The following is a 21,065-nucleotide window of genomic DNA, read 5'->3' on the forward strand; positions in this document are numbered from 1 at the left end:
GAGATGGCTGGATGGCATCACTGACTCGATGGACGCGAGTCTGAGTGAACTCCGGGAGTTGGTGATGGACAGGGAGGCCTGGCGTGCTGCGATTGATGGGGTCGCAAAGAGTCGGACACGACTGAGCGACTGAATTGAACTGAACTGAACCGTTGCCTGGTAACGGGGTTGGGGGGTGGTAATGGCCCGCAGCAACCTCTGTTGAACCACGCTCTATTACAGGAGGAGGAAATAGCTTATGTTGGAGGAAAGAGCCAGGTTAGAGGTTTAGATAGATACCTGGGTTTCCCAAGGAACTGAGAAGGGTAGGGCTGTAGTGAGGAAGCCATAAGCTGACAGGTGAGGTGGGATCCAAATCCTGACGGGGCATTAATTAAGTAATCTCCAATACTGATTCCAATAGCACTCTCCTCTTTTCCCAACCCCCCTCCCCGCCACCTTTTATATGGAGGGTAAGCAAAGGATCCGGTCCCTAATAATCCAGGAGGGTCTCCTGGGATCCCTGCGCTGGGTACTCCGACAGATGCGCTATACTACAACTTCACAACCCGTTTGCCATTCGGATGTTGAGAACTCACGGAGCGAACCGGCTCGAGTGCCGAAAGTGGGACAGGAGAGATGGGATTCGAGGGAATTCCGGGGTCTGTCATCCCAGTCGCGGGAGCAGTGAGGAAGGAAGACTGTCTCAGGATGTCCTTCCGGGACACCCAGGGGGCCCCAGTGAGGAACGAAGCTAGTTGACCCCGGATGTGTTTCCTCCCAGGCTGGCCTCCCCCCCACCTTCCGGTCGGAGCCGCCGCTACCGCGGAAAGCTTGACTCTGGTTTCTGAGTCGGTGAGTGAGTGCCCTGGAGTCTCGCGGGTGGGGAAGCCTGAGGCGGAAGCAGGGGAGCAGGAGGGCAGCAGCGAGGCGCGACCGGGGAGCGGCTGAAATGCTGCTGCAGGCACTTGGCCGTCAGGACCTTGGTCCTGGCGGTTTGGCTCGAGAAGACCTGTGTCACGAACTAGAGGATCATCCAGGCCAGTGTGATCCGAGTTCAGTTCAACAGATATTCCCGCAGCTGCCTCTGCTCTGTTCCAGCCACCATGCTCGCTGCAGGACCTCAAATGAACTAGGCTCCTTTTCATGATGTTCTGGATACTACTGACTCTGTCGGGAGACGGGAGGAGAAGTCTTATTTGATTTGAGCCTTATGCCAGATCACTAGCTGGAAGCGCGAATATAACGTACAAAGATGTAATTGGGTCTTCTTGTCTGAGCAGTGGTGAAAATCTAAATATAAGCAGCTTCAATGTAAGAGATTGAGGAAAGGTAAAGCCGTAACGTTGGTGAAGGCCAAATAATGAAGGATCTTGTATTTGCTAAGAAGGTTAGACTGTCCTGCAGATGGAGGAGAATCATGGAAGATTTAAAGCAGAAAAGAAAAATACAAAAATTTTAAAAGTTCTAAAAGATGTTAATCTGATGGCTTTTAGGAGGGTAGTTTGTAATGTAGGAGACTGGCATCAAGGAGGCTGCAGTGGTCCAGATATGCAGAAGGAAGGACCTGCTTACCTGGAGGTCCAGGTGATGAGGAGTTAGGAAGTTTGGTGATTATATTAAGGATTCTAATTTGGGAAACTGTTAAGTCCACTTAGTAGTGGCCCCTAACAATGTCCTTGTCCACAAGGCACATAGAGTTTAGCCAAAGAGAAAAGCATAAAAACTGTTGAGTACAATTCCATGTAATAAATGCTGTATGTAACATAAACAGTCTGCCATGAAAAATGTTTAATGTACAAATAAAAGTAGAACAATGAACAAAAAAAAATGCTGTAAGAACAGATTTTTTAAAATGTGCCACAAGATCATAGAGAAATGCATTTTATTTTTCTGGATTTTGAGGTGGTTGCCCTAGGGGTTCAGTCTTAGCACACAGATTAGAATTTGAGTTATCTTCTACCTAATTTAGGTTTAGGATTTGGGGATGATTTCTTTTTGCTATCACAATGTAGGAAAACCACTCCGATCCTTACACCCATGTTTATGTTTTATTTTGCTTAGATTGTGACCATGGCTGCCGAGTCTGATGTTCTGCACTTCCAGTTTGAACAACAAGGAGATGTAGTCTTGCAGAAAATGAATCTCTTGAGGCAGCAGAATTTATTTTGTGATGTGTCAATTTATATTAATGACACTGAGTTCCAGGGGCACAAGGTGATTTTAGCTGCTTGCTCCACCTTTATGAGAGATCAGTTTTTACTCACGCAGTCAAAACATGTCAGAATCACCATCTTGCAGAGTGCAGAAATTGGCAGAAAATTGTTGCTCTCTTGCTACACTGGAGCACTTGAAGTTAAAAGGAAAGAGCTTTTGAAATATTTGACTGCTGCCAGTTACCTTCAGATGGTTCACATTGTGGAAAAGTGCACAGAAGCTTTGTCAAAGTATTTGGAAATTGATCTTTCTATGAAAAATAACAATCAGCATGTTGACCTGTGTCAATCCTCTGATCCAGATGTTAAGAATGAAGATGAAAATTCAGATAAAGACTGTGAGATCATTGAAATTTCAGAAGATAGTCCTGTAAACATAGATTTCCATGTTAAAGAAGAGGAAAGCAACATTTTACAGTCTACAGTAGAGAGCTTGACAGCAGAGAGAGAGGAAATGAGATCACCAGAGCTGTCTTCAGTAGACATGGGTTTTAAAGACAATGAAATTCGTATCCTCCATGTGGAATCTATCAGTACTGGGGGTGTAGAAAATGGAAAGTTTTCACAGCCTTGTACCTCTTCAAAAGCAAGCATGTATTTCCCAGAAACACAGCATTCACTGATCAATTCTACAGTTGAGAGCAGAGTGACAGAAGTTCCTGGGAATCAAGATCAAGGCTTATTTTGTGAGAACACTGAAGGAAATCATGGTCCAGTGAATGAGATTCAGAATCTAGAGGACGCTTTTTCCCTGAGGCACCAGTGCCCCCGGTGCCCTCGAGGGTTTCTTCATGTTGAGAACTATCTGCGCCACCTTAAGATGCATAAGTTGTTCTTGTGCTTACAGTGTGGGAAAACATTTACACAAAAGAAAAATCTCAACAGGCACATTCGAGGGCACATGGGCATACGGCCCTTTCAGTGTACTGTGTGCCTGAAGACATTTACTGCGAAAAGCACACTTCAGGACCACTTGAATATACACAGTGGGGATCGGCCATACAAATGCCACTGTTGTGACATGGATTTCAAGCACAAATCTGCCCTCAAAAAGCATTTAACCTCTCTCCATGGCAGAAGCAGTGGTGAAAAACTACCCAGGCATGATCTGGAAAAGCAAAACCTACTGTAACTAGAACCACACCTTATTATGTAAGCTGAATATCATTCTGTTGGGCAAGTCTTTATAGAAATGCAGCATTTGTAATATTGCATTTCAACCCCCATCTTTAGATCTTATTTTTGGTCTACCTATACGTGTTATGACTTCTCTTTCACTTTTCACTTTCATGCATTGGAGAAGGAAATGGCAACCCACTCTATTGTTCTTGCCTGGAGAATCCCAGGGACGAGGGAGCCTGGTGGGCTGCCGTCTATGGGGTCGAACAGGGTCGGACACGACTGAAGCAACGCAGCAGCAGCAGCAGCACACATGTTATTCTTTCTGAACTTGTACTACCAGTTCCAAAGTGTGGGAGACATGATAAAGCTGATAGGATGCTGTCTTGTCTCAAGCATTATATATAAATCTCAGTGGTTTATCTCAAGAAATAGTGTTCCTCTTAAATATTCTTGACTCTATTGACAGAGGATCCAACAGTGTTTCCAGATTCTGATTTCAGATCCCTAGATAATGGATATAGGTGTACAATCCAACGATACCGTAACTTTTAATAAATTAGGATACTGAGAAGAGGAAAAAAATTTAAAGCATACTATTATTCATTATTAGTCATTTTAACAACAGGTAGGACTAGTGAATTTTTTTTAATGAACTGTATTGGAAATTCTAAACTAAATACCATGATACCTATTGTTTTAAACTGTAAAGGAACACCATTCAAATTCACTTGGAAGTAGCAGAATTTCCTTATACATAAAGTTAATATTCCTTACAATAGTATTTCCATGAGTTGTTAGTATATATATTTTAGAATGATTTAATTAGGCCCAGGTTTCTTGATTTTAATATGGTGACATTTAATAACTTTGTGGCCAGTAAAATTATATCAGTGGCATGAAGCTCTAAGGTATTTGTTATGTTTTCTTCTTGAAATTTATCTTGTTAGTTAACATACAGTAAAATTGACTTGTTTTTGGTGTACAGTTTTATGAATGTTTCTGTATGTACAGAGTTATGCAGCCACCACTGCAATCAGGATGCAGGACATTCCATCACCCTCCAAGACTTCCGTATGCTTCGCCTTTGTAGTCACTCCTCCTCCTAGCACTAAACCCAGGCACCAGTTCTCCATTTTTATAATTTTGCCTTTTCTGAAATACCATGAATGGAATCTTATAGTATGTTCCCTTTTGAGATGCTATTGTCACTCAAGTTTAATGCCTTTGATATTCATCTATGTTGCTGTATCAGTACATTCCTTTTTTTTTTTTTATGTTGAATTGGCAGTATATATTAGTTTTCTTACTATCACTAGATGAACGGTTTGGGTAACTCCAATACTTTGGCCACCTGATGTGGGAAGAGCTGACTCACTGGAAAAGACTCTGATGCTGGGAAAGATTGAAGGCGGGAGGAGAAGGGGACGACAGAGGATGAGATGGTTGGCTGGCATCACTGACTCAATGGACATGAGTTTGGGTAAATTCCAGAAGTTGTTGATGGACAGGGACGCCTGGTGTGCTGTGGTTCATAGGTTTGCAAAGAGTCGGACATGACTGAGCAATTGAACTGAAGCTATTCGTGTTCTTTTTTTTTTTTTTTTTAAGTTAATTTATTTAGGCTGCACCTGGTCTTATTTGAGGCACATGAGACCTAGTTGTGGCATGTGGAGTGTTGGTTGTGGCATGCAGAATCCTTAGTTATATCCTCTTGACTTTCTTGCCAAGATGTCCAGGTTGGCCTTTTTCTTTCTTGCCGGACTAGAGGCCGATAGGAGGACTTGACGCCTTCTTCTTGGGGGCTTTGGGCAGCAAGTCCTGGCTGCTGTTAACTATTGCTGGGGTTGCTCAGGGCCATCCTGCAAGCCTTTTGAGTGACACATGTCCTTGAGGTCCTTGTGGCCAGCAGAGCCCCTTTGTGCAGCTGATTCAGCTGAAGAGACCATGGGGAGGAGGGAGCCGAGGTTCCACACTTTATGGCCTTCCTGTCATCCTGTACCTCATGAAACTGTAAGCTTTGAAGGCTTTTCATGTAGTACTGCCAGTCGGCTTTTCTGGGGGCATCTCTACACTGCAAGCCTGTGTGCCATGAGGAACCTGGCATCTAGGACCCTGCACAAGTCGGGTTGTGAAGGGAAAGCCCTAAGCCTCGTCTGGTCCTGTTCAGCTCTCAAGGTTTCCAGGTTTGGTCTTAGTTGATCCCTATCATGCTGCCTTTCTTCTAACTGCCTTTTTGTATTTTCCACTTCTCGTAGGAGACTTCTCTGCCAGAGCCGCCATTCTCTCTTTGAGATAAAGCTGAAGCCTTTTTTTAGATTCTGAAAACTTATCAACAGTTCTAACAGACATTTATTATGTTCCTCATTCATTTTTTTCTCTCTGCCTTGCTTTGGAGAGCATGGCCACCCTCTGACCAACTCTGCCTCCCCCTTGGGGAGCATCTCTGCTATCCACAGGGTCTGCTGCAGCTTCTGCTCTGCCAGTTCCAGGAGTTCCTGCAACTGGTGGTTTTCAGCCTCAATTTCAGGAACACCTCGTTGCAGTTTTGTGCTCACTTCCTTAGATTTGATGAGGTCTTCTCTGGCAGTGTACAGATCTTCTTCCAGCTCTGTCACGTGAGTTGAGAGGACTGCCAGGTGCTCCCTCATCTGGCTCTTCCCTTTTGACTACTTGTCTGTGATTTCTTGGAGCTCCATGAATATAGTGGGGTCGTCCTCATGAGAATCATCAGAAGATCTCCACAGAGATCAGGTTCCTGCAGGTCTCTGCCATCACACCCTTGTACAAGGCCCTCTAAGCAGAGTCCAGGCATTCCCACTTTTGAAGGAATTCAATGGCCATGTCCTCAAAGGTCAACCGTTCCTGAGAAAAAGCCATTCCAGACTCCAGTTTTTTCCTTTTCCATAGGCTACGTGAGTCTTTGGAAATTTATCTTGAAAGTTTGAAAGATGTTGTTTATTGCTTAGAATCAACATACCCCTTCCTGTGCACAACTATACATACATGGATGACCTCACCATGTGGAATAGACAGTCCTCTGCTGCCCACAGTCACAAGAGGGATTCAGCACAGCAAACTCACAGAGACCAACAAGTGAGGTTTCCGACACTTCCCTTCAGATCAGGCTCGCCTGGGAGTTTCCTGGTGGCCTAGTGAATGGTTAGGATTCTGAGCTCTGTTATGGCCTAGGTTCAATTCCTGGTGAGGAAACAGGTCCCGCCAGCCAAAAAACTTTCCTCTATATAAGAAGAGGAGGATAAGACACTCAGGCCTGGAATAAGTCAGAGCAGTAATGGCAACGTCTGATTTACTTGAGGCAGAGGACCAGATACTGGGATTTGAGGTCCCTGGAGGGTTCCACATCAACCTGAAGTATAGCGGGGTACCATGCAGCACAAATTTACATTAGAAGCCCTCCTTAAGTGTTTTATTCCATATTTTCAGAAATGTGCCAAAAGCAAAACCAGGATGTGTGGTTATTTTATCAAGAGTAATATTAAGATGGTGTCAATGAGACATGGCTTTCTAATATCCCTGTCTGCATGTAATACAAAATGTTTTGTTGTTATAACAAGATTTAAACAAACTGCAGGGCAAATCATACTTTCTAAAACACAGGAACTACTTTTAGTAAAGAAGCCTGACTGGATACATCTTATTTAAAGATGTTCTGTTCCTCCTCCACTCACCTGAGCTTTATATAGAATTTCTGCTACGTTTAGTTTCTGTAGGGCTTCCCTTGTGGCTCAGTCGGTAAAGCATCTGCCTACAATGCGGGAGACCCGGGTTCGATCCCTGGGTTGGGAAGATCCTCTGGAGAAGGAAATGGCGACCCACTCCAGTACTCTTGCCTGGAAAATCCCATGGATGGAGGAGCCTGGTAGGCTACAGTCTATGGGGTCACAAAGAGTCGGACACAACTGAGTGACTTCACTCACTTTAGTTTCTGTGGAAGCCCTTTCACATTTTAAAATGTAATATACTTTGTACCATTTAATGTATTTTGTGATGAATCACGTTGATTGTATAAGTGTTAAGTATCCTTTTTGTGATGCTTTGTGAAAAATAAATTCTTTATAGATTTTTAACTCTGGGAAAGATTTTAAATAATCCAGCTCTCATATTGGATAAGAAAAACAACTTCATAACATCCAGGTCACCTCTCCTTGAGCTTTCCATAAGTTTATATGTAAAATGACAACTTCGATTTTGACAAAGTAAGATCATTTCCAGGTCTAAAATTCTTTGATTTTATATGTAAATCTTCCTGAATTTCTAAGGACAGAGAAGATGGAAAAGCCAGGGAGGAGAGTTTTGTGTCTTTATGAATGTTGCTACTTGAGTACTCCATTGGAGGGAGAATTTTTCTGAATTAAACTTTTTCTTCCACTGGAGAATTTGATAGCACAATGTTCAGTTTTCTTTCTCATTTGACCTATGATTGGCCATTTTTAGGCATGAGAACATTTTCCTTTCAGAAATACTTTATGATTAAAGTACTCTTATTTTTGCTTCCTAGAATGAAGTTTTGTGGGGGAGGGATGGAGATGAGAGGGAGAGTAAAAGAATAGAAATAAACTTTTTTGTTTTTTAGAAATTGGTATCTATCTTTGATGTTTGAAAAAAGTAATGGTTGTACTATGTTTTTGCTTTATGTGTGCCTTGTAAAATTCTTGTGAAATTTTTTGTAAGCTCTTTGAGACTTGCTTATGGGGGCAGGGCTGTTTTGTGAAAGTGATGGTTGTTATTTATTATTATTTATTCCTGTTCACTAGCACAGAGTGATCTCAGGTCATTCCTGGGGGAGTGTATGCTTGCATGATGTATCTAAACAATTTCAGGAAAATGAAATCATTTTTTAAAATGCAAAGTAAAGTATGGCAACATAAAATGTTGAATTTATTCATCGAAAACGTTCACTTTTAGTTCTTTGTGGTTTCTGGTATGATGGGAAAAGTATGCAGTGTTTTGGTTCAGCTTCTTCATTTACTGGATTTATGTATAAAAGATCTTGGAGAGACAGTGGTTAGTTTGGTGTAAAAGAAAATCCTTGCCCTTTTCCCCTGGATGTAACTATTCTATATGTTTACATAAGAAATAATAAACTGGAAATGAGAATGGGAAGCTTTGTCTTTTGTCTAATCTGTGAATTTTAAAGAAGGAAACTATTTTTCCTGGATATTCATTTAGTCATTCAACAAATACTTAGTCCTTACAACGTATACCTGTATTAGAAGTTAGGTATACAGACAAAATCCCTACTCTCATGAAACATATTGTACTGGAGGTTCAGTTCAGTCGCTCAGTCGCGTTGGACTCTTTGCAACTCCATGAACCACAGCACACCAGGCCTCCCTGTCCATCACCAGCTCCCGGAGTCCACCTAAACCCATGTCCATTGAGTCAGTGATGTCATCCAACCATCTTATCCTCTGTTGTCCCCTTCTCCTCCTGCCCTCAATCTTTCCCAGCATCAGGGTCTTTTGCAATGAGTCAGTTCTTTGCATCAGGTGGCCAAAGTATTGGCGTTTCAGAGGTAGACAGACACTAAACAAATAAAACCAATATACTATGTCAGATTTTAAAAATGGAATTGGAGAAAATAAACCAGGCGTAGGTGGTGCTAGGGAAGGAGAATTGGAATTGAAATTTTGATTGTGATCAGGTCACCTGTGGAAAATCTCACCACATTATCACATACCACTGATGAGTGGCATGAAAAAAAAATATACATATATATCTCTAGTTGAAAACAGTGAACCAAATGAATCATTGTTGGGAACCTTTCTCTTGGTTTGGCATATATTTCATAAAGAGAAGAGAATGAAAGGGATAAAAATGCATGTAAGAAAATCTTTGTTGTGGCCAATATTTTTTTGAAAACTGATTTTTTTTGGTCATCTGGACAATAATAAGCATATATATTTAAATTCATTATAGTTTATAAGTTCTTTTCCATCTGTCTTCTAATTTGTGGGGGATTTACTTCCATAAATAGGACTTCCCTGGTGGCTCAGTCGGTAAAGCATCTTGCTTACAATGCGGGAGACGTGGGTTCGATCCCTGGGTAAGGAAGATCCTCTGGAGAAGGAAATGCCAACCCACTCCAGTACTCTTGCCTGGAAAATCCCATGGACAGAGGAGCATGGTGGGCTACAGTCCATGGGGTCGCAAAAAGTCGGACATGACTGAGCGACTTAACTCACTTCCATAAACACTTTTGTTGGATGTCTGGTTTCACATTGTATAGTGCCTTAAATTTAATTAAAATTCACGGCTATTTTCTTAATCTGTTTTTCAGTTTCTCAACAGTAAGAGTACATTGTATCTTTTAGGAATATTTAGATGACATGAAACAAAATAGTAAGATTAAAATATTTATTACCTAACTCAGGACCTGCCACATGGTACTAATGCCACAGGTCCATTAATGTTATTTCCCTGATCTCTATTCCTAGCCTGCTTCTTCATCTATAAAAACAATAAATTCTACCTTACAGTTTACCATGAACAAATCCTTCAACAAATATTTGAGATAGTAATGCCAGAATCTGATTGAATTTTGACTTCTGCCAGCTTCTGAAGGATTCCGAATTCTCTAAAAAAAAGAGATAAGGTGTTATGCCAGGCAAACGAATGCTTGTTTTTATTTTTTAAATAGGGAGCTTGCTTGACACTTCGGTGCAGCGCCTTGGGGGATTCGGTCAGCATTTGATTATGGGAGAGTCAGTACAATACAATATAGATGCATCAGATTATGCTCTATCCATACCACACCTTCCACAAGGTGAGTCAGACTCTGGCTCAAACCAGAGTCTAGAGGCTGGCTCGAGGCGTTTATGAATGTACAGAGAGTTTCCCATCAACCCCTTTGGCTTGCCAGGTCTCCTAACAACACCTCCCACAGTCCTCCAGGGTTCTCTGGTCACGTGATAGGGGTGGTTCAGTCGACAAGAGGAAAGCGGATGCGCAGTCCAGGTGGCGGGGGTTGCTACTGTTCTCTTCTACCTCCCCAACTCCCGGTCATGCGTGATCTCGCGTGAGGTGGGGAGTATCTTCTCGCGAGAGCTAGGTCGGGATCCCTCCAGGTCCGCCTCCGTGGTGAGGAGGGGGAGGAGGAGAAGGAGGCGGAGGCGGAGGGAGGAGGAGGAGGCCCCGTCGCGGCCTCCGCCGCCGCCAACGGGGCTGTCCCTGTAGCTCCCGATGGAGTTTGAGGTCGTGAAGCCGCCGCCGAGCTCTGCCCCGGCGAGACGAGGCGCCTCCGTCGCCGAGCCGCGCGGTCGCGGGGCCCCCGGGAGCGGCCCTTAGCGACCCCACCCGGGCCCCCTCAGGTAGGGCGGGGGCGGGCACGATGCGGCTCGGGCCCCAGTCCGGGTCCTCGGTCCCCGGCGGTCGGGCGGGAGACTGGTCTCAACCCGTGGCCTCTGTGTTGTTGTCTCCGATGCTCCGAGGGTTGGTAACTGAGGGCCGCACCTGACACCCGGACGGGGCCCGGAGTCCCGGGCCGGAGGAGGCCCCTCGCCCCGGTAGGGCTTTTTAGTACCTAGCGCCTGGCGCAAATGGCCACCTCCCTTCGACAGCGGCCGGGGGGACGCTTCAGCCCCTAAGGAACCCATCCAAGCGAAGGGCAGACTTCTTTCTCCCTTCTCTACACCAGTTAGTAAGAGTGGGGTTGGAGGTGGTCCTCGAAACCAAGTCCTCTCCTAGCTTTTCGGCTTTCTGCCCTGGGGCTTCCCGAGATGCAGGGATGGTGGAAGCGACTGAGTGTTAAATAGGGACCCCGGCCAAACAATGCCCTGGGAGGGCTTAACCTCCTGGGAGGGAGAGGGCCCGACCTGAGTGGTTGCAGAGTGGTGGTGACGGAGCAATGGCATGAAACAGCCAGGGAATTCTGCTATGGTTTTCTTCTTTCCCTGTTCATTTTTCCTTCTTGGGGAAGCCTCTTAAGGAGACTCTTCCACCATCTTAGAAGAATGGTAGAAAGCATCTTTGTTTCTCTGAAGCAGCTCTACTTTTCTCTGTTCTTAGCTTTCAGGAAGGGAGAAGATGGGGGTAGGTAGCTGTCATTTCCATCCTTGGAATCACAGAACAGTTTAAGATACCGGCAGACAGAACCTTGACATCAAAATAGTCTCAAATAATCACTGACATAAAGTAGATCTCATTTCATGATTCCTACCCTCCTTTTTTTTTTTTTTTTAAAAATAACCACCTAGGTTCCCTTTTAATTCCTATTCTCCCCTTAGCTAGGCCCCTTCTTTTTAATTCCTGTTCTCCTCCCACTAGCTGTGATTAGAATGACTTTGTATCCCACCTAAAGTGTTTAAGTAATCTTTTTTCCATGTTTGTATTTGTCAAACTTTTAAGTTCCGGTAGGAACTTTTGAGTAACCTGAGAAAGTTAATGTTGCTACACTAAATTGATACACTCGAAAGCAGAGAAAGAAATATTTTAGTTAGCTTTTGTGCAGCCTGTTTATAGTTAAGCATACAAATTTAGTTGTGGGTTCTTGAAACAGTAAGACAAGTTCATGGATTTTTAAAAATCTGTGTAAAGAGCTACACCACTGTTCTAGCATAACATCCTTTTCTTATGTTGTTTACTTCCACATTCAGTTCTTGAAGAAGTCGATGCCATTACATCCTGTCAAAGACCATCTTTCAGTATTGCCATTTTTGTTGATTTGGAAATTGACGTTTTCCAAGTTTTTAGAGTTTGGAAAATAGGTGGAAGGATAAAATATTAAACATATATTTTAGACATGTTTATAAAAAAGCAGATCTTATAATTCAAATGTGCACCTATTTGAGAACTTAATTGCAGTCATGTTCATTAGTGGATTCTTTGAGTTATTCTTAATCTATTATTACTGTTGGGTTAACCTGACATGTAAGACTTATGTCCTTTGTTCATATGTTTAATTATTTCACTTTGTGCTTTTGTAATTTGCTGTGTATTCCAGTTTGAGAAAGTGAAGAAAAAAATTCTTTTGGGAGGGAAAGCATTTTTGTTTCCATGGAATTTTATATTCGGGAATAACAACTTTTGCATTGTATGCAATATCAAAGAAGGCTAAATAAACTTACAATCAGATCTCATTATAATAAGTACTTGTTTATAGTTTTGTTTAAAATAGATTGAAGTTTCATTTTCTGTTGATGGGAAAATGGAAGCATGTAGTAAAATAAAGCTAGCTGAAAATTTAAAATAATGTTGTAAACCTAGCCTCATGAATGTTAAGTAACATCTTTATGATCCTCAAGTTTTCTAGTTTTATGAAAACCTTCCTAAGTGTAGATATTGCTTTAACCTCACATTTTTGATAAAAGTTAGTTTTGATTATTACTTTGTAAGTACTCTAGAGTCGCACTGTCCAGTACTAGCTAATAGCTACATGTGGCACTTGAGCACTTGAAATGTGGCTGGTGTGAATTGAGATGTGCCATAAATGTAAAATACATGTTAGGTTTTGAGACTTAGTCCAAAAAATAAAAAGAATTTATAATTTCTTACATTGATTACATGTTGAAATGATATTTTGGATAAATTGGGTTAAATAAATTATCATTAAAATTAATTTCACGTGTTTTTCCCTGCCTTATTGTGACTACTAGATATTTTAAGTTACTTGTGACTCACATTATATTTCTACTGGACAGTACTGTTCTAGAGTATCCCTACTCTTCCAAGAAATAAATCATCTGAATAGAAGTAGACACATGAAAGCCAAAAATTTCCTGGTAGATTATCTTCTTATAATCAGAATAACCAAAAGGCTAAAGACTTTGATGATGTGATGAGTAAAGTTATACGGTGGTCATTGTTTAATAGGCATAAGGGAGTAAGTTCTGTCTCAAGAAAGTATTTTTCAAGTTGTCATGACTAAAGTAGTAAAACTTTATTGGTTATATTAATTAAAATAGAAAATTATCCCTTTACTGTTCTAATAGAAGGCATTGAAAATGAAGTGTCATACTTATTAAAAAACTGAGTTCAATAACATAGTGGATTTTAGAGGTAAAACTTGGGTCATGTCTTTTCTAACATACACTAAAGCACATATAATAGCAGTCTTTAAAATGGTAATTCAGTTCCTTTTTTTCAGTTCTTTTCGTATGTTTGAATGCTGAGTTTTAGAACTTAGAGATTATTTTCATTGGTTTTGTTAGTTTTATGGAGTAAGATCTAAATTGTACCTATGATGCTTTAAATATAATTTTTTAAGTCCAGAACTCCTGTTTTTAAGGTTTCTGAATTGAGAAGTGCTGTTACAGTCCATTAAAGCAACTTAAATTTCTCACATGGGTGAACTAAAATGAAAACAATGAATGTGTTAATTAACAGACCTGAGCCCTAATGTTTACATCATCATAAAGAGAATTGTAAAATGCTTTATTTTTTTATTATACAGTAGTGAATGAGGCATAAACCTTAACCTGGTATTTTAAAATCGAGTTTCATAGTCCTGGACTACTTGTATGACATCATGGTAGACTAGTAACAGAAAATGAAAGTATTTAGCTGATAAGCAGTTCGTTTTTAATAAAACAATTTCTAATTTGCATCATACAAGAAATGTCTATTATTCTTCCTTTTTTATGAGTTTATATTCATAGCAAGGGAACTTATAGCCTGAAAACTTGAGTAAAAATTCGTTTAAGGTCTCTCTCAGTGTTTCTCACTCCTAGGCTTTATCTTGTTATTCTCCTTCAGTTTTAGTAACTGAAATTAATACAAATAGTTTAATTTGAATTTAACTTGTTTTTATTAAGTAGTCCCTTTATATGTCTAGAGGTATGGGCTTTTAAAGCTATTTTATCTCTTAGACGATAAAGCGTCTGTCGAAAATGCGGGAGACCTGGGTTCGATCCCTGGGTCGGGAAGATCCCCTGGAGAAGGAAATGGCAATCCACTCCAGTACTATTGCTTGGAAAATCCCATGGACAAAGGAGCCTGGTAGGCTACAGTCCATGGGGTCGCAAAGAGTTGGGCACGACTGAGCGACTTCACTTATCTCAATTTGAGGTGTTTGGGGAGTATCTTTAGGATGGATACTTACTTCACTATTAAATATAAATGTTATTAGCAATTTAAATTTCCATAGATTCAAATAAATTGCTATGTATATCTTAGCTTGTCATGGTTCATTTAGATACTTTTAAAAAATAAATTGTAATGAATTTAAGTCTATTAAAAAATTGTAAAAACAGTAGGCTCTTTATCATTTTTGATAATTATAAAAATATTTTCTAGGTAGACATTTACTAAGTGCTTTTGAAAGGAATGAAAAGCCAGTTTTGTCATCACTAAACATTTTAGTGTTTTAGACAAAATTTTGTCTATTGTAATCAAGGCATCTAGAATATATTTACAGTGGTACTGAGGAAAAACATTTTAAAAGGTCAAATCATTTCTTATAAGGAAAGTTCAGTTTTAATTTTTCTGTCAGAAAGTTAAAATCTGACATATAACAGAAGAGAATTTGGCATATTTTTTTCTTTTTCTTTCAAAGATATTAATTTGATTTTTACTAGAAATTAAATTTTTCAGTATTATATGAAAACATCTGGTGTTCTTAAACCTAGTAACACATATGGGATATTATAAAACTATAAAGGGTATTCTGGAATAATTTGAAACACTTGAAAATTAGTAGGTGAAAATGGCATTGTTAATTCAGTTCAAAGTTAATGGCTTTTCACCGCCCCCCCCCCATTAACTTTAATGTAAAGCATTTCAGGATAATCTTGGAAAACTAAATAAGGAAAGAGTATTTGCTGCTAGTTTCCTATTACCCAGTGGCCCATGATACCCTAACCCACAGAATTAACATTTCCAAACAGGTGGTCATTATGAAGAAAATAGATGCAGTGACTTGCTTTGATAAACATTTTATCAGTTCAAGTCATTAGCTAGATTAGGACTCTCAGTACTAGATTTAACATAAAATTCATCCTTCCTTACAGGGCTTTTCCTTGTACAGTTGCACAGTCCAGAACACTGAACGTTAAAAATGTTGAGAATGGTTTCAAGGTGTGATGTGTTCACCTGCTTAGTCCTCTTCTCTAAAGTTGAAAGCAAACTGTTTTTAAGGTTGATGACATTGATAGATGTGGAAATGTGAGAGTGTAATGTGTAAAATAAATATAACTTGCAAAATTTGGCTAGTTTGAAAATAAAGTTATTATATACTTTACATTGGAGCTGTTTGAGGAAAAGTTTGTGGAGGGGGCTTTTTACTTGGCAACTTCGGTCTTTCATTTTTACCAAGATACAGTTTAAAACCTTAGTTTTTGTGAACATAAAAGGCACAATAAAGATTAATAGAATACTTCATTTGGGCGTGGAGTTATTTGAGAATCAGTTACATACTTTTCTATCCTGAATCTTATTACATTTTTAAACATAATTTTTGTGGTACTCATATATTTGTGTTGGTAAACATTCTTATGGAATAAAAGTATTGGCTGTTTAATTGCCCTAAATACCTAGATTTCTTGTTCACCAGAGAGCCTCTGTCAGACTTATATAAGTTTTGAATTGGAAGATGAAGAAAACTTGTGAATGTAGTGTTCAAGTTAGATATCTAAAGATTTTAAATTAGATGTTTTGATACTGAATATTTTAGTTTATTAAAAATTATAGAACATTTTAATCTTAGGAATAAGAAAAGAATCACTGTCATTTTTTCCCCCATGTACCTTTTAATCATATGCATATATAAAGGTAGAAATTTATGCAGTTGACCCTTGAATAATGTTGCAATTAATCCACATATAAATTATATTTGTCCATCCTATCTGTGGTTCCTCTGCATTTGTGGATTTAGTCAACGATGTACTATGTAGTACTGAGTATTTACTGTTGAAAAATACCTATGTGTAAGTAGACCTGGGTAGTTCAAGCCTATGTTGTTCAAGGGTCAACTGTATTTTGCTGTTTTTCTACTTAGAATTATTAGATAAGAATTTATTTTATTCTTCTACATCTTGCTCCTTAGACCTGATGGTTTTTGGTTTTATGTGTGTGTGTGTGTGTGTGTGTGTGTGTGTATCACTGAATGGTATGTTTTGTCAAAAATATAGGGAACTACTTTCAATTCACCAGGCTTCCCTGGTGGCTCATAGACAGTAAAGCGTTTGCCTGCAGTGGGGGAGACCTGGGTTCGATCCCTGGGTTGAGAAGATTTCCTGGAGAAGGAAATGGCAACCCACTCCAGTATTCTTGCCTGAAAAATTCTATGGACGCCGGAGCCTGGTAGGGTACAGTCCATGGGGTCGCAAAGAGTTGGACATGACTGAGCCACTTCACTTCACATTCAATTCAAGATTTGTCATTTCTTCTTTTTTTTTTTTTTAACTTTGGTACTATTATTTTAAGGTTGGCATTATTCATTTGTGGACAAACAACTTTGTCATTACAGTTTTCTTTCATACTTTTTTAGTGCCTTAGCCTCATAGTGAAGTCCTTACCAGAGAGTTCCTCTTTTGCGAAGCTGCCGACTTGAATCCTCAACTGATTTGGTCATTCAGGTGGCAGAGCTGTTCCTTCACTCCTGACTCATTGTGATTGTGTTTGGATCAATACTTCCAGAGTTCACTAACTCTTGGATCATAATACATTTGGTGGTAGTAGATATCCAAAGGAAACACTTTAAAAAATTAATTCTAAAAATGAAATAGTAAAAATTCTAAAAAAATCTAAAATTTTAAAATTTCATTTTTACGAAATGAAATTCTAAAAATGAAACTGTATTAATAGAAAGTTAATCTGCTTGTTTGATGTCATTAAGAAAAATACATGGAAGCTTTGATGAGCAACTGATATAAATATGTTTAGTTGAAAGGAACACTGTTAGGATACTGTTTCTAGCCACAAAGTTTTCAGAAATTTAATTAATCCAGCAAATAGATGTAAAGAAAAGATGTGAAAAGTGTATCGAATTGTTCAGAAGTGTTTTTTTACATTTTGAAGCTGTGATGGTTAACTTAAGCAGTTAACCCTTGAAAGGTGAATGATGAATATGTGGTTAATTCTTACTTTTGTCCATTTCCAGCTTACAAAACACTACACAGCAAAATAATGATCTGCTAGACTGCTAACCCGAGCATCCAGCTTCCACAATGCCTGTGCAGGCAGCTCAATGGACAGAATTTCTGTCCTGTCCAATCTGCTATAATGAATTTGATGAGAACGTGCACAAACCCATCAGTTTAGGTTGTTCACACACTGTTTGCAAGACCTGCTTGAATAAACTTCACCGAAAAGCTTGTCCTTTTGACCAGACTGCCATCAACACAGACATTGATGTGCTTCCTGTCAACTTCGCACTTCTCCAGTTAGTTGGAGCCCAGGTAACCTTTCAGGATTTTACTTATTTGATATAAGTAATAATTATAGAACTTTGTTCATTATGGGATACAAAATATGTTTAGGGATATTCAAGGCATAAAAAATACTCCGCATACCTGATTTGCATTATTCCATAAGTGATTTTCTTTAGATAATGTCATAAATCTTTATGCAAAACTAGAAATTCCATTTAGTTATATATGTCTTTGTATTCACTACTGTGGTCAACACTTAATGTTTTTAAGTGATTTTGGTGGATAAGAAACATTTTTGTACAAGCATGTATAAATATTTAGTCATTAGGTGATAGGAAAAGAAATATAATCAAAGCTTTAGCTGGAGATCAACCATCTAGATAGAACCCTTAAGTGGAGGTTTTTTGATTTTCCTTAAAACTTCGCTTGACTTTTAGGATGATGTTATAATAAGAAAATAGATCTATATAGGTATATATACATATATAAGATGGATATATAAAAAACTAATTTTTAGAGTGTCAGTAACAAATTCTGCAGTTTCTGCTTATGTGCATATGCTATAAAAACAACATTTCTTATTTATCATTTTACTGAATCAGCAAGACCCTAGATTTATAATAATTTCTATTTAATAAGGGCTTACTTCGTTTTAGGTATGCTGGTAAACAGTCCACATCTATTATTATCTTGTCATAGCTCTTCAGGTAGTTATTATTCCCATTTTACAGGTGAGGAGGAAGATGAAATTCTGTACATCATGTACTACATATTTTAATACTACAATTTTAGTACTACATTTGAAAGCAAGAAAGTAAGGATTTTTCTGATTAATCACTTCTTAGAAAATTCTGTGAATTAAAATACTCCATTCTTTTAGTGTCTTGATAGTTGAGGTTTTTCTTTTAAAGCAATTTCTTTTCACTGTTTATAATCCAGTTAGACTCTGTGAAATCAAGACGAATCTATATTCAACAATGTGTCATAATTCAATTAGCAATTTTTTTCTTAAGGGTGCATAAAATAATGGTGCCTCTTGCAGGCAGTGGCATCTTAGATCCAATTAAAATACTGTAGATTATATGTAATAAGACTAAGCTATCATTTATTTAGCATCTGCTATAGATCAGGTGGAGCTTCCTTGGTAAAGAATCCACCTGCAATTCAGGAGACCCGATTCAATTCCTGGGTTGGGAAGTTCCCCTGGAGAAGGGATAGGCTACCCACTCCAGCATTCTTGGGCTTCCTTGGTGGCTCAGATGGTATCCGCCTGCAGTGTGGGAGACCTGGATTCGATCCCTAGGTTGTGAAGATCCCCTGGAGGAGGGCATGGCAACCCACTCCAGTATTCCTGCCTAGAGGATCCCCATGGACAGAAGGGCCTGGTGGGCTACAGTGCTTGGGGTTGCAAAGATTTGGACACGAGTGAACGACTAAGCACATGGCGTATAGGTCAGACATTGTGTTTTTCTTTTACTTAAAAATGTTCTCTCAGTTGGTCCTTAAATTACCTTGCAGGTCTTTACGTGACTTCCATTACATTTTTAGCCTCAGCTCCTGTACTATCCTCAGTCTTTCTGCTTAAGCTACTCTGGCCTACTAACCAGATACACCAAACATATTGTTAGATACACCAAACATATTCCCAACTGAGGGCTTTTGCACTGAGTGCTGTTTTGACTAAGATACTCATTTCTTTATTCAGATGTCAAGATTCACAAGGAAGCCTATCCTGACCACCCTTGTTCAAATTGCAGTCCCCCTCCAATACTCTAAAATCCTCCTTATCTTTGCTGTATAACTTTTACTGATCATCTTCTATCATGCTATTTAATTGTTTTTATTTATCAGCCATGTGTTCTCTTTACTAAAATGTAAGCTATGGCAAGAAGTGTTTTGCCTGTTTTGCTCACTAATAGATGCCTAGTGCCTAAAACTGCTTGCCACATGGTAAGCACTCCATGAATATAAATACTTGTTGGATTGAACTGAGTTTTCAAATGGCACAATTAGATAGGGATTTTCATCTTCATATTGCAGGTAGAGAAACCATGACTTGGAACAGTTAAATAATGTATTAAAGATTACTTGTAGAAATTAAAGAGCTGACCAACAGTTTACCCAAGCTTTGACCTTTCTCTGAGAACAAGGTGGGGCAGATTATAAAAAATATAGTAAGTTATGTGGGAAGAAGGTGTTAAGGGGGGAACGTTCTCCCTTTTTTCCTACTTTTTATTTTGAAATGCCTTTTTTTTTTTAATTGCAAGAAGCAGTACACAGAGAACCTGTATGACTTTCTATAGCCTCTCCTAATGTTAGCACTTTTCTGAGTTATAGCATTGTTATCCCCAAGGAATAACATGGATACAGTACAGTTAGTTACCACCTTTTTTTCCCTCTCAGTAATTCACCCAACTCATATTGTTAAGTATGATATCTTTGGTTTTAGAAAGCAGTCTGGCTAGGTACTTGGCTTTAATTTTACTTAAACTTGTTTGATGTGTCTGTATTAGAAGTTTATGCTCACCAAGATTATCATGAAATGTAAAGTTAACAATTGCATGAATTAGAGGAATGTATTTCTTCGGTTTTTTTTTGTTTTGTTTTGTTTTTAGGTACCAGATCATCAGTCAGTAAAGTTAAGTAATTTAGGTGAGAACAAACACTATGAGGTTGCAAAGAAATGTGTTGAAGATTTGGCGCTCTACTTGAAACCACTAAGTGGAGGTAAAGGTGAGTATTTTTATGGGTGAGTAGGCCTTGGTAATACATTAACTTTGAAATACTTGATGTTGATACTCTGTTAAATGATTTTTCGTTTTGAAAAATGAGATTGCTTGGAGAGAACATGGACATCTTGTTGACTGAGAACGTTATATATCTTTTGGAGATAGTATTGCTATTAATTTAAGAATTCATCAGATATGTTGAGATTTATACATTGTTTATGTTAAACTAATGGTGCTATAGCAAAATATTAGCTTTAATGAATCCTACTAAGACAATTTCATGTATTTATTCAGTCGTTCATTAAATTTTAGGAGCACTTACAGTGGCTAGGGTCTTCCTGTACCCCACAGTCCATTGATTAGATGGGCAAAGAAGTTCAGTAAGTGCTGTGACAGAAATGGAATTCTGTTTTATCACTGCATCTTCAGTAACTAGCAGGTCGTAGATGTAATACAAAGATGAGTGAATGAATTAATGAAATATTTATTTTGCATGTGCTCTATGTTTTGCACTGTTGGATATTTTGGACCTAGTGACTTCCTTGAGAAGTATATCCTATCTACCTCATTCATTCATGGAGCAGATACTTAAAGAGCATGTACTCAGTACCAGGCGCTTACTAAAAACATGTAGTTAAAATGTCTGCCTTTATAGCACTTACGTTTTAGAAAAAGTATAATAAACAAGTATA

General features: G+C 39.1%; 2 protein-coding genes across 5 annotated transcripts in view; both read left to right on the forward strand.

The window, feature by feature from the left end:
* Window positions 1–762: 762 nt before the first annotated feature.
* ZBTB6 (zinc finger and BTB domain containing 6) lies at window positions 763–8,441 on the forward strand. Of its 2 annotated transcripts, none has more exons than XM_069582517.2 (2): window positions 763–834; window positions 2,044–8,441. In XM_069582517.2, exon 2 carries the CDS (start codon window positions 2,053–2,055, stop codon window positions 3,325–3,327), a length of 1,275 nt encoding a protein of 424 aa, XP_069438618.1. In that variant the 5' UTR covers window positions 763–834; window positions 2,044–2,052; the 3' UTR covers window positions 3,328–8,441. The 2 variants fall into 2 exon arrangements, with proteins under 2 accessions (XP_069438618.1, XP_069438617.1); XM_069582516.1 differs by having other exon boundaries at window positions 779–1,311.
* A 1,825-nt stretch (window positions 8,442–10,266) lies between these two features.
* Window positions 10,267–21,065, forward strand: part of RC3H2 (ring finger and CCCH-type domains 2) — a 48,452-nt gene continuing 37,653 nt past the window's right edge. For all 3 annotated transcript variants that reach the window (XM_069582464.1, XM_069582465.1, XM_069582466.1), the window contains exons 1-3: window positions 10,267–10,648; window positions 17,374–17,671; window positions 20,260–20,377. In XM_069582464.1, coding sequence (XP_069438565.1) covers window positions 17,441–17,671; window positions 20,260–20,377 — 349 coding nt within the window. In that variant the 5' untranslated portion in view covers window positions 10,267–10,648; window positions 17,374–17,440. The remainder of the gene's footprint in view (window positions 10,649–17,373; window positions 17,672–20,259; window positions 20,378–21,065) is intronic.

Source organism: Ovis canadensis, chromosome 3 (assembly GCF_042477335.2).
Source record: "Ovis canadensis isolate MfBH-ARS-UI-01 breed Bighorn chromosome 3, ARS-UI_OviCan_v2, whole genome shotgun sequence".
NCBI lineage: Eukaryota > Metazoa > Chordata > Mammalia > Artiodactyla > Bovidae > Ovis > Ovis canadensis.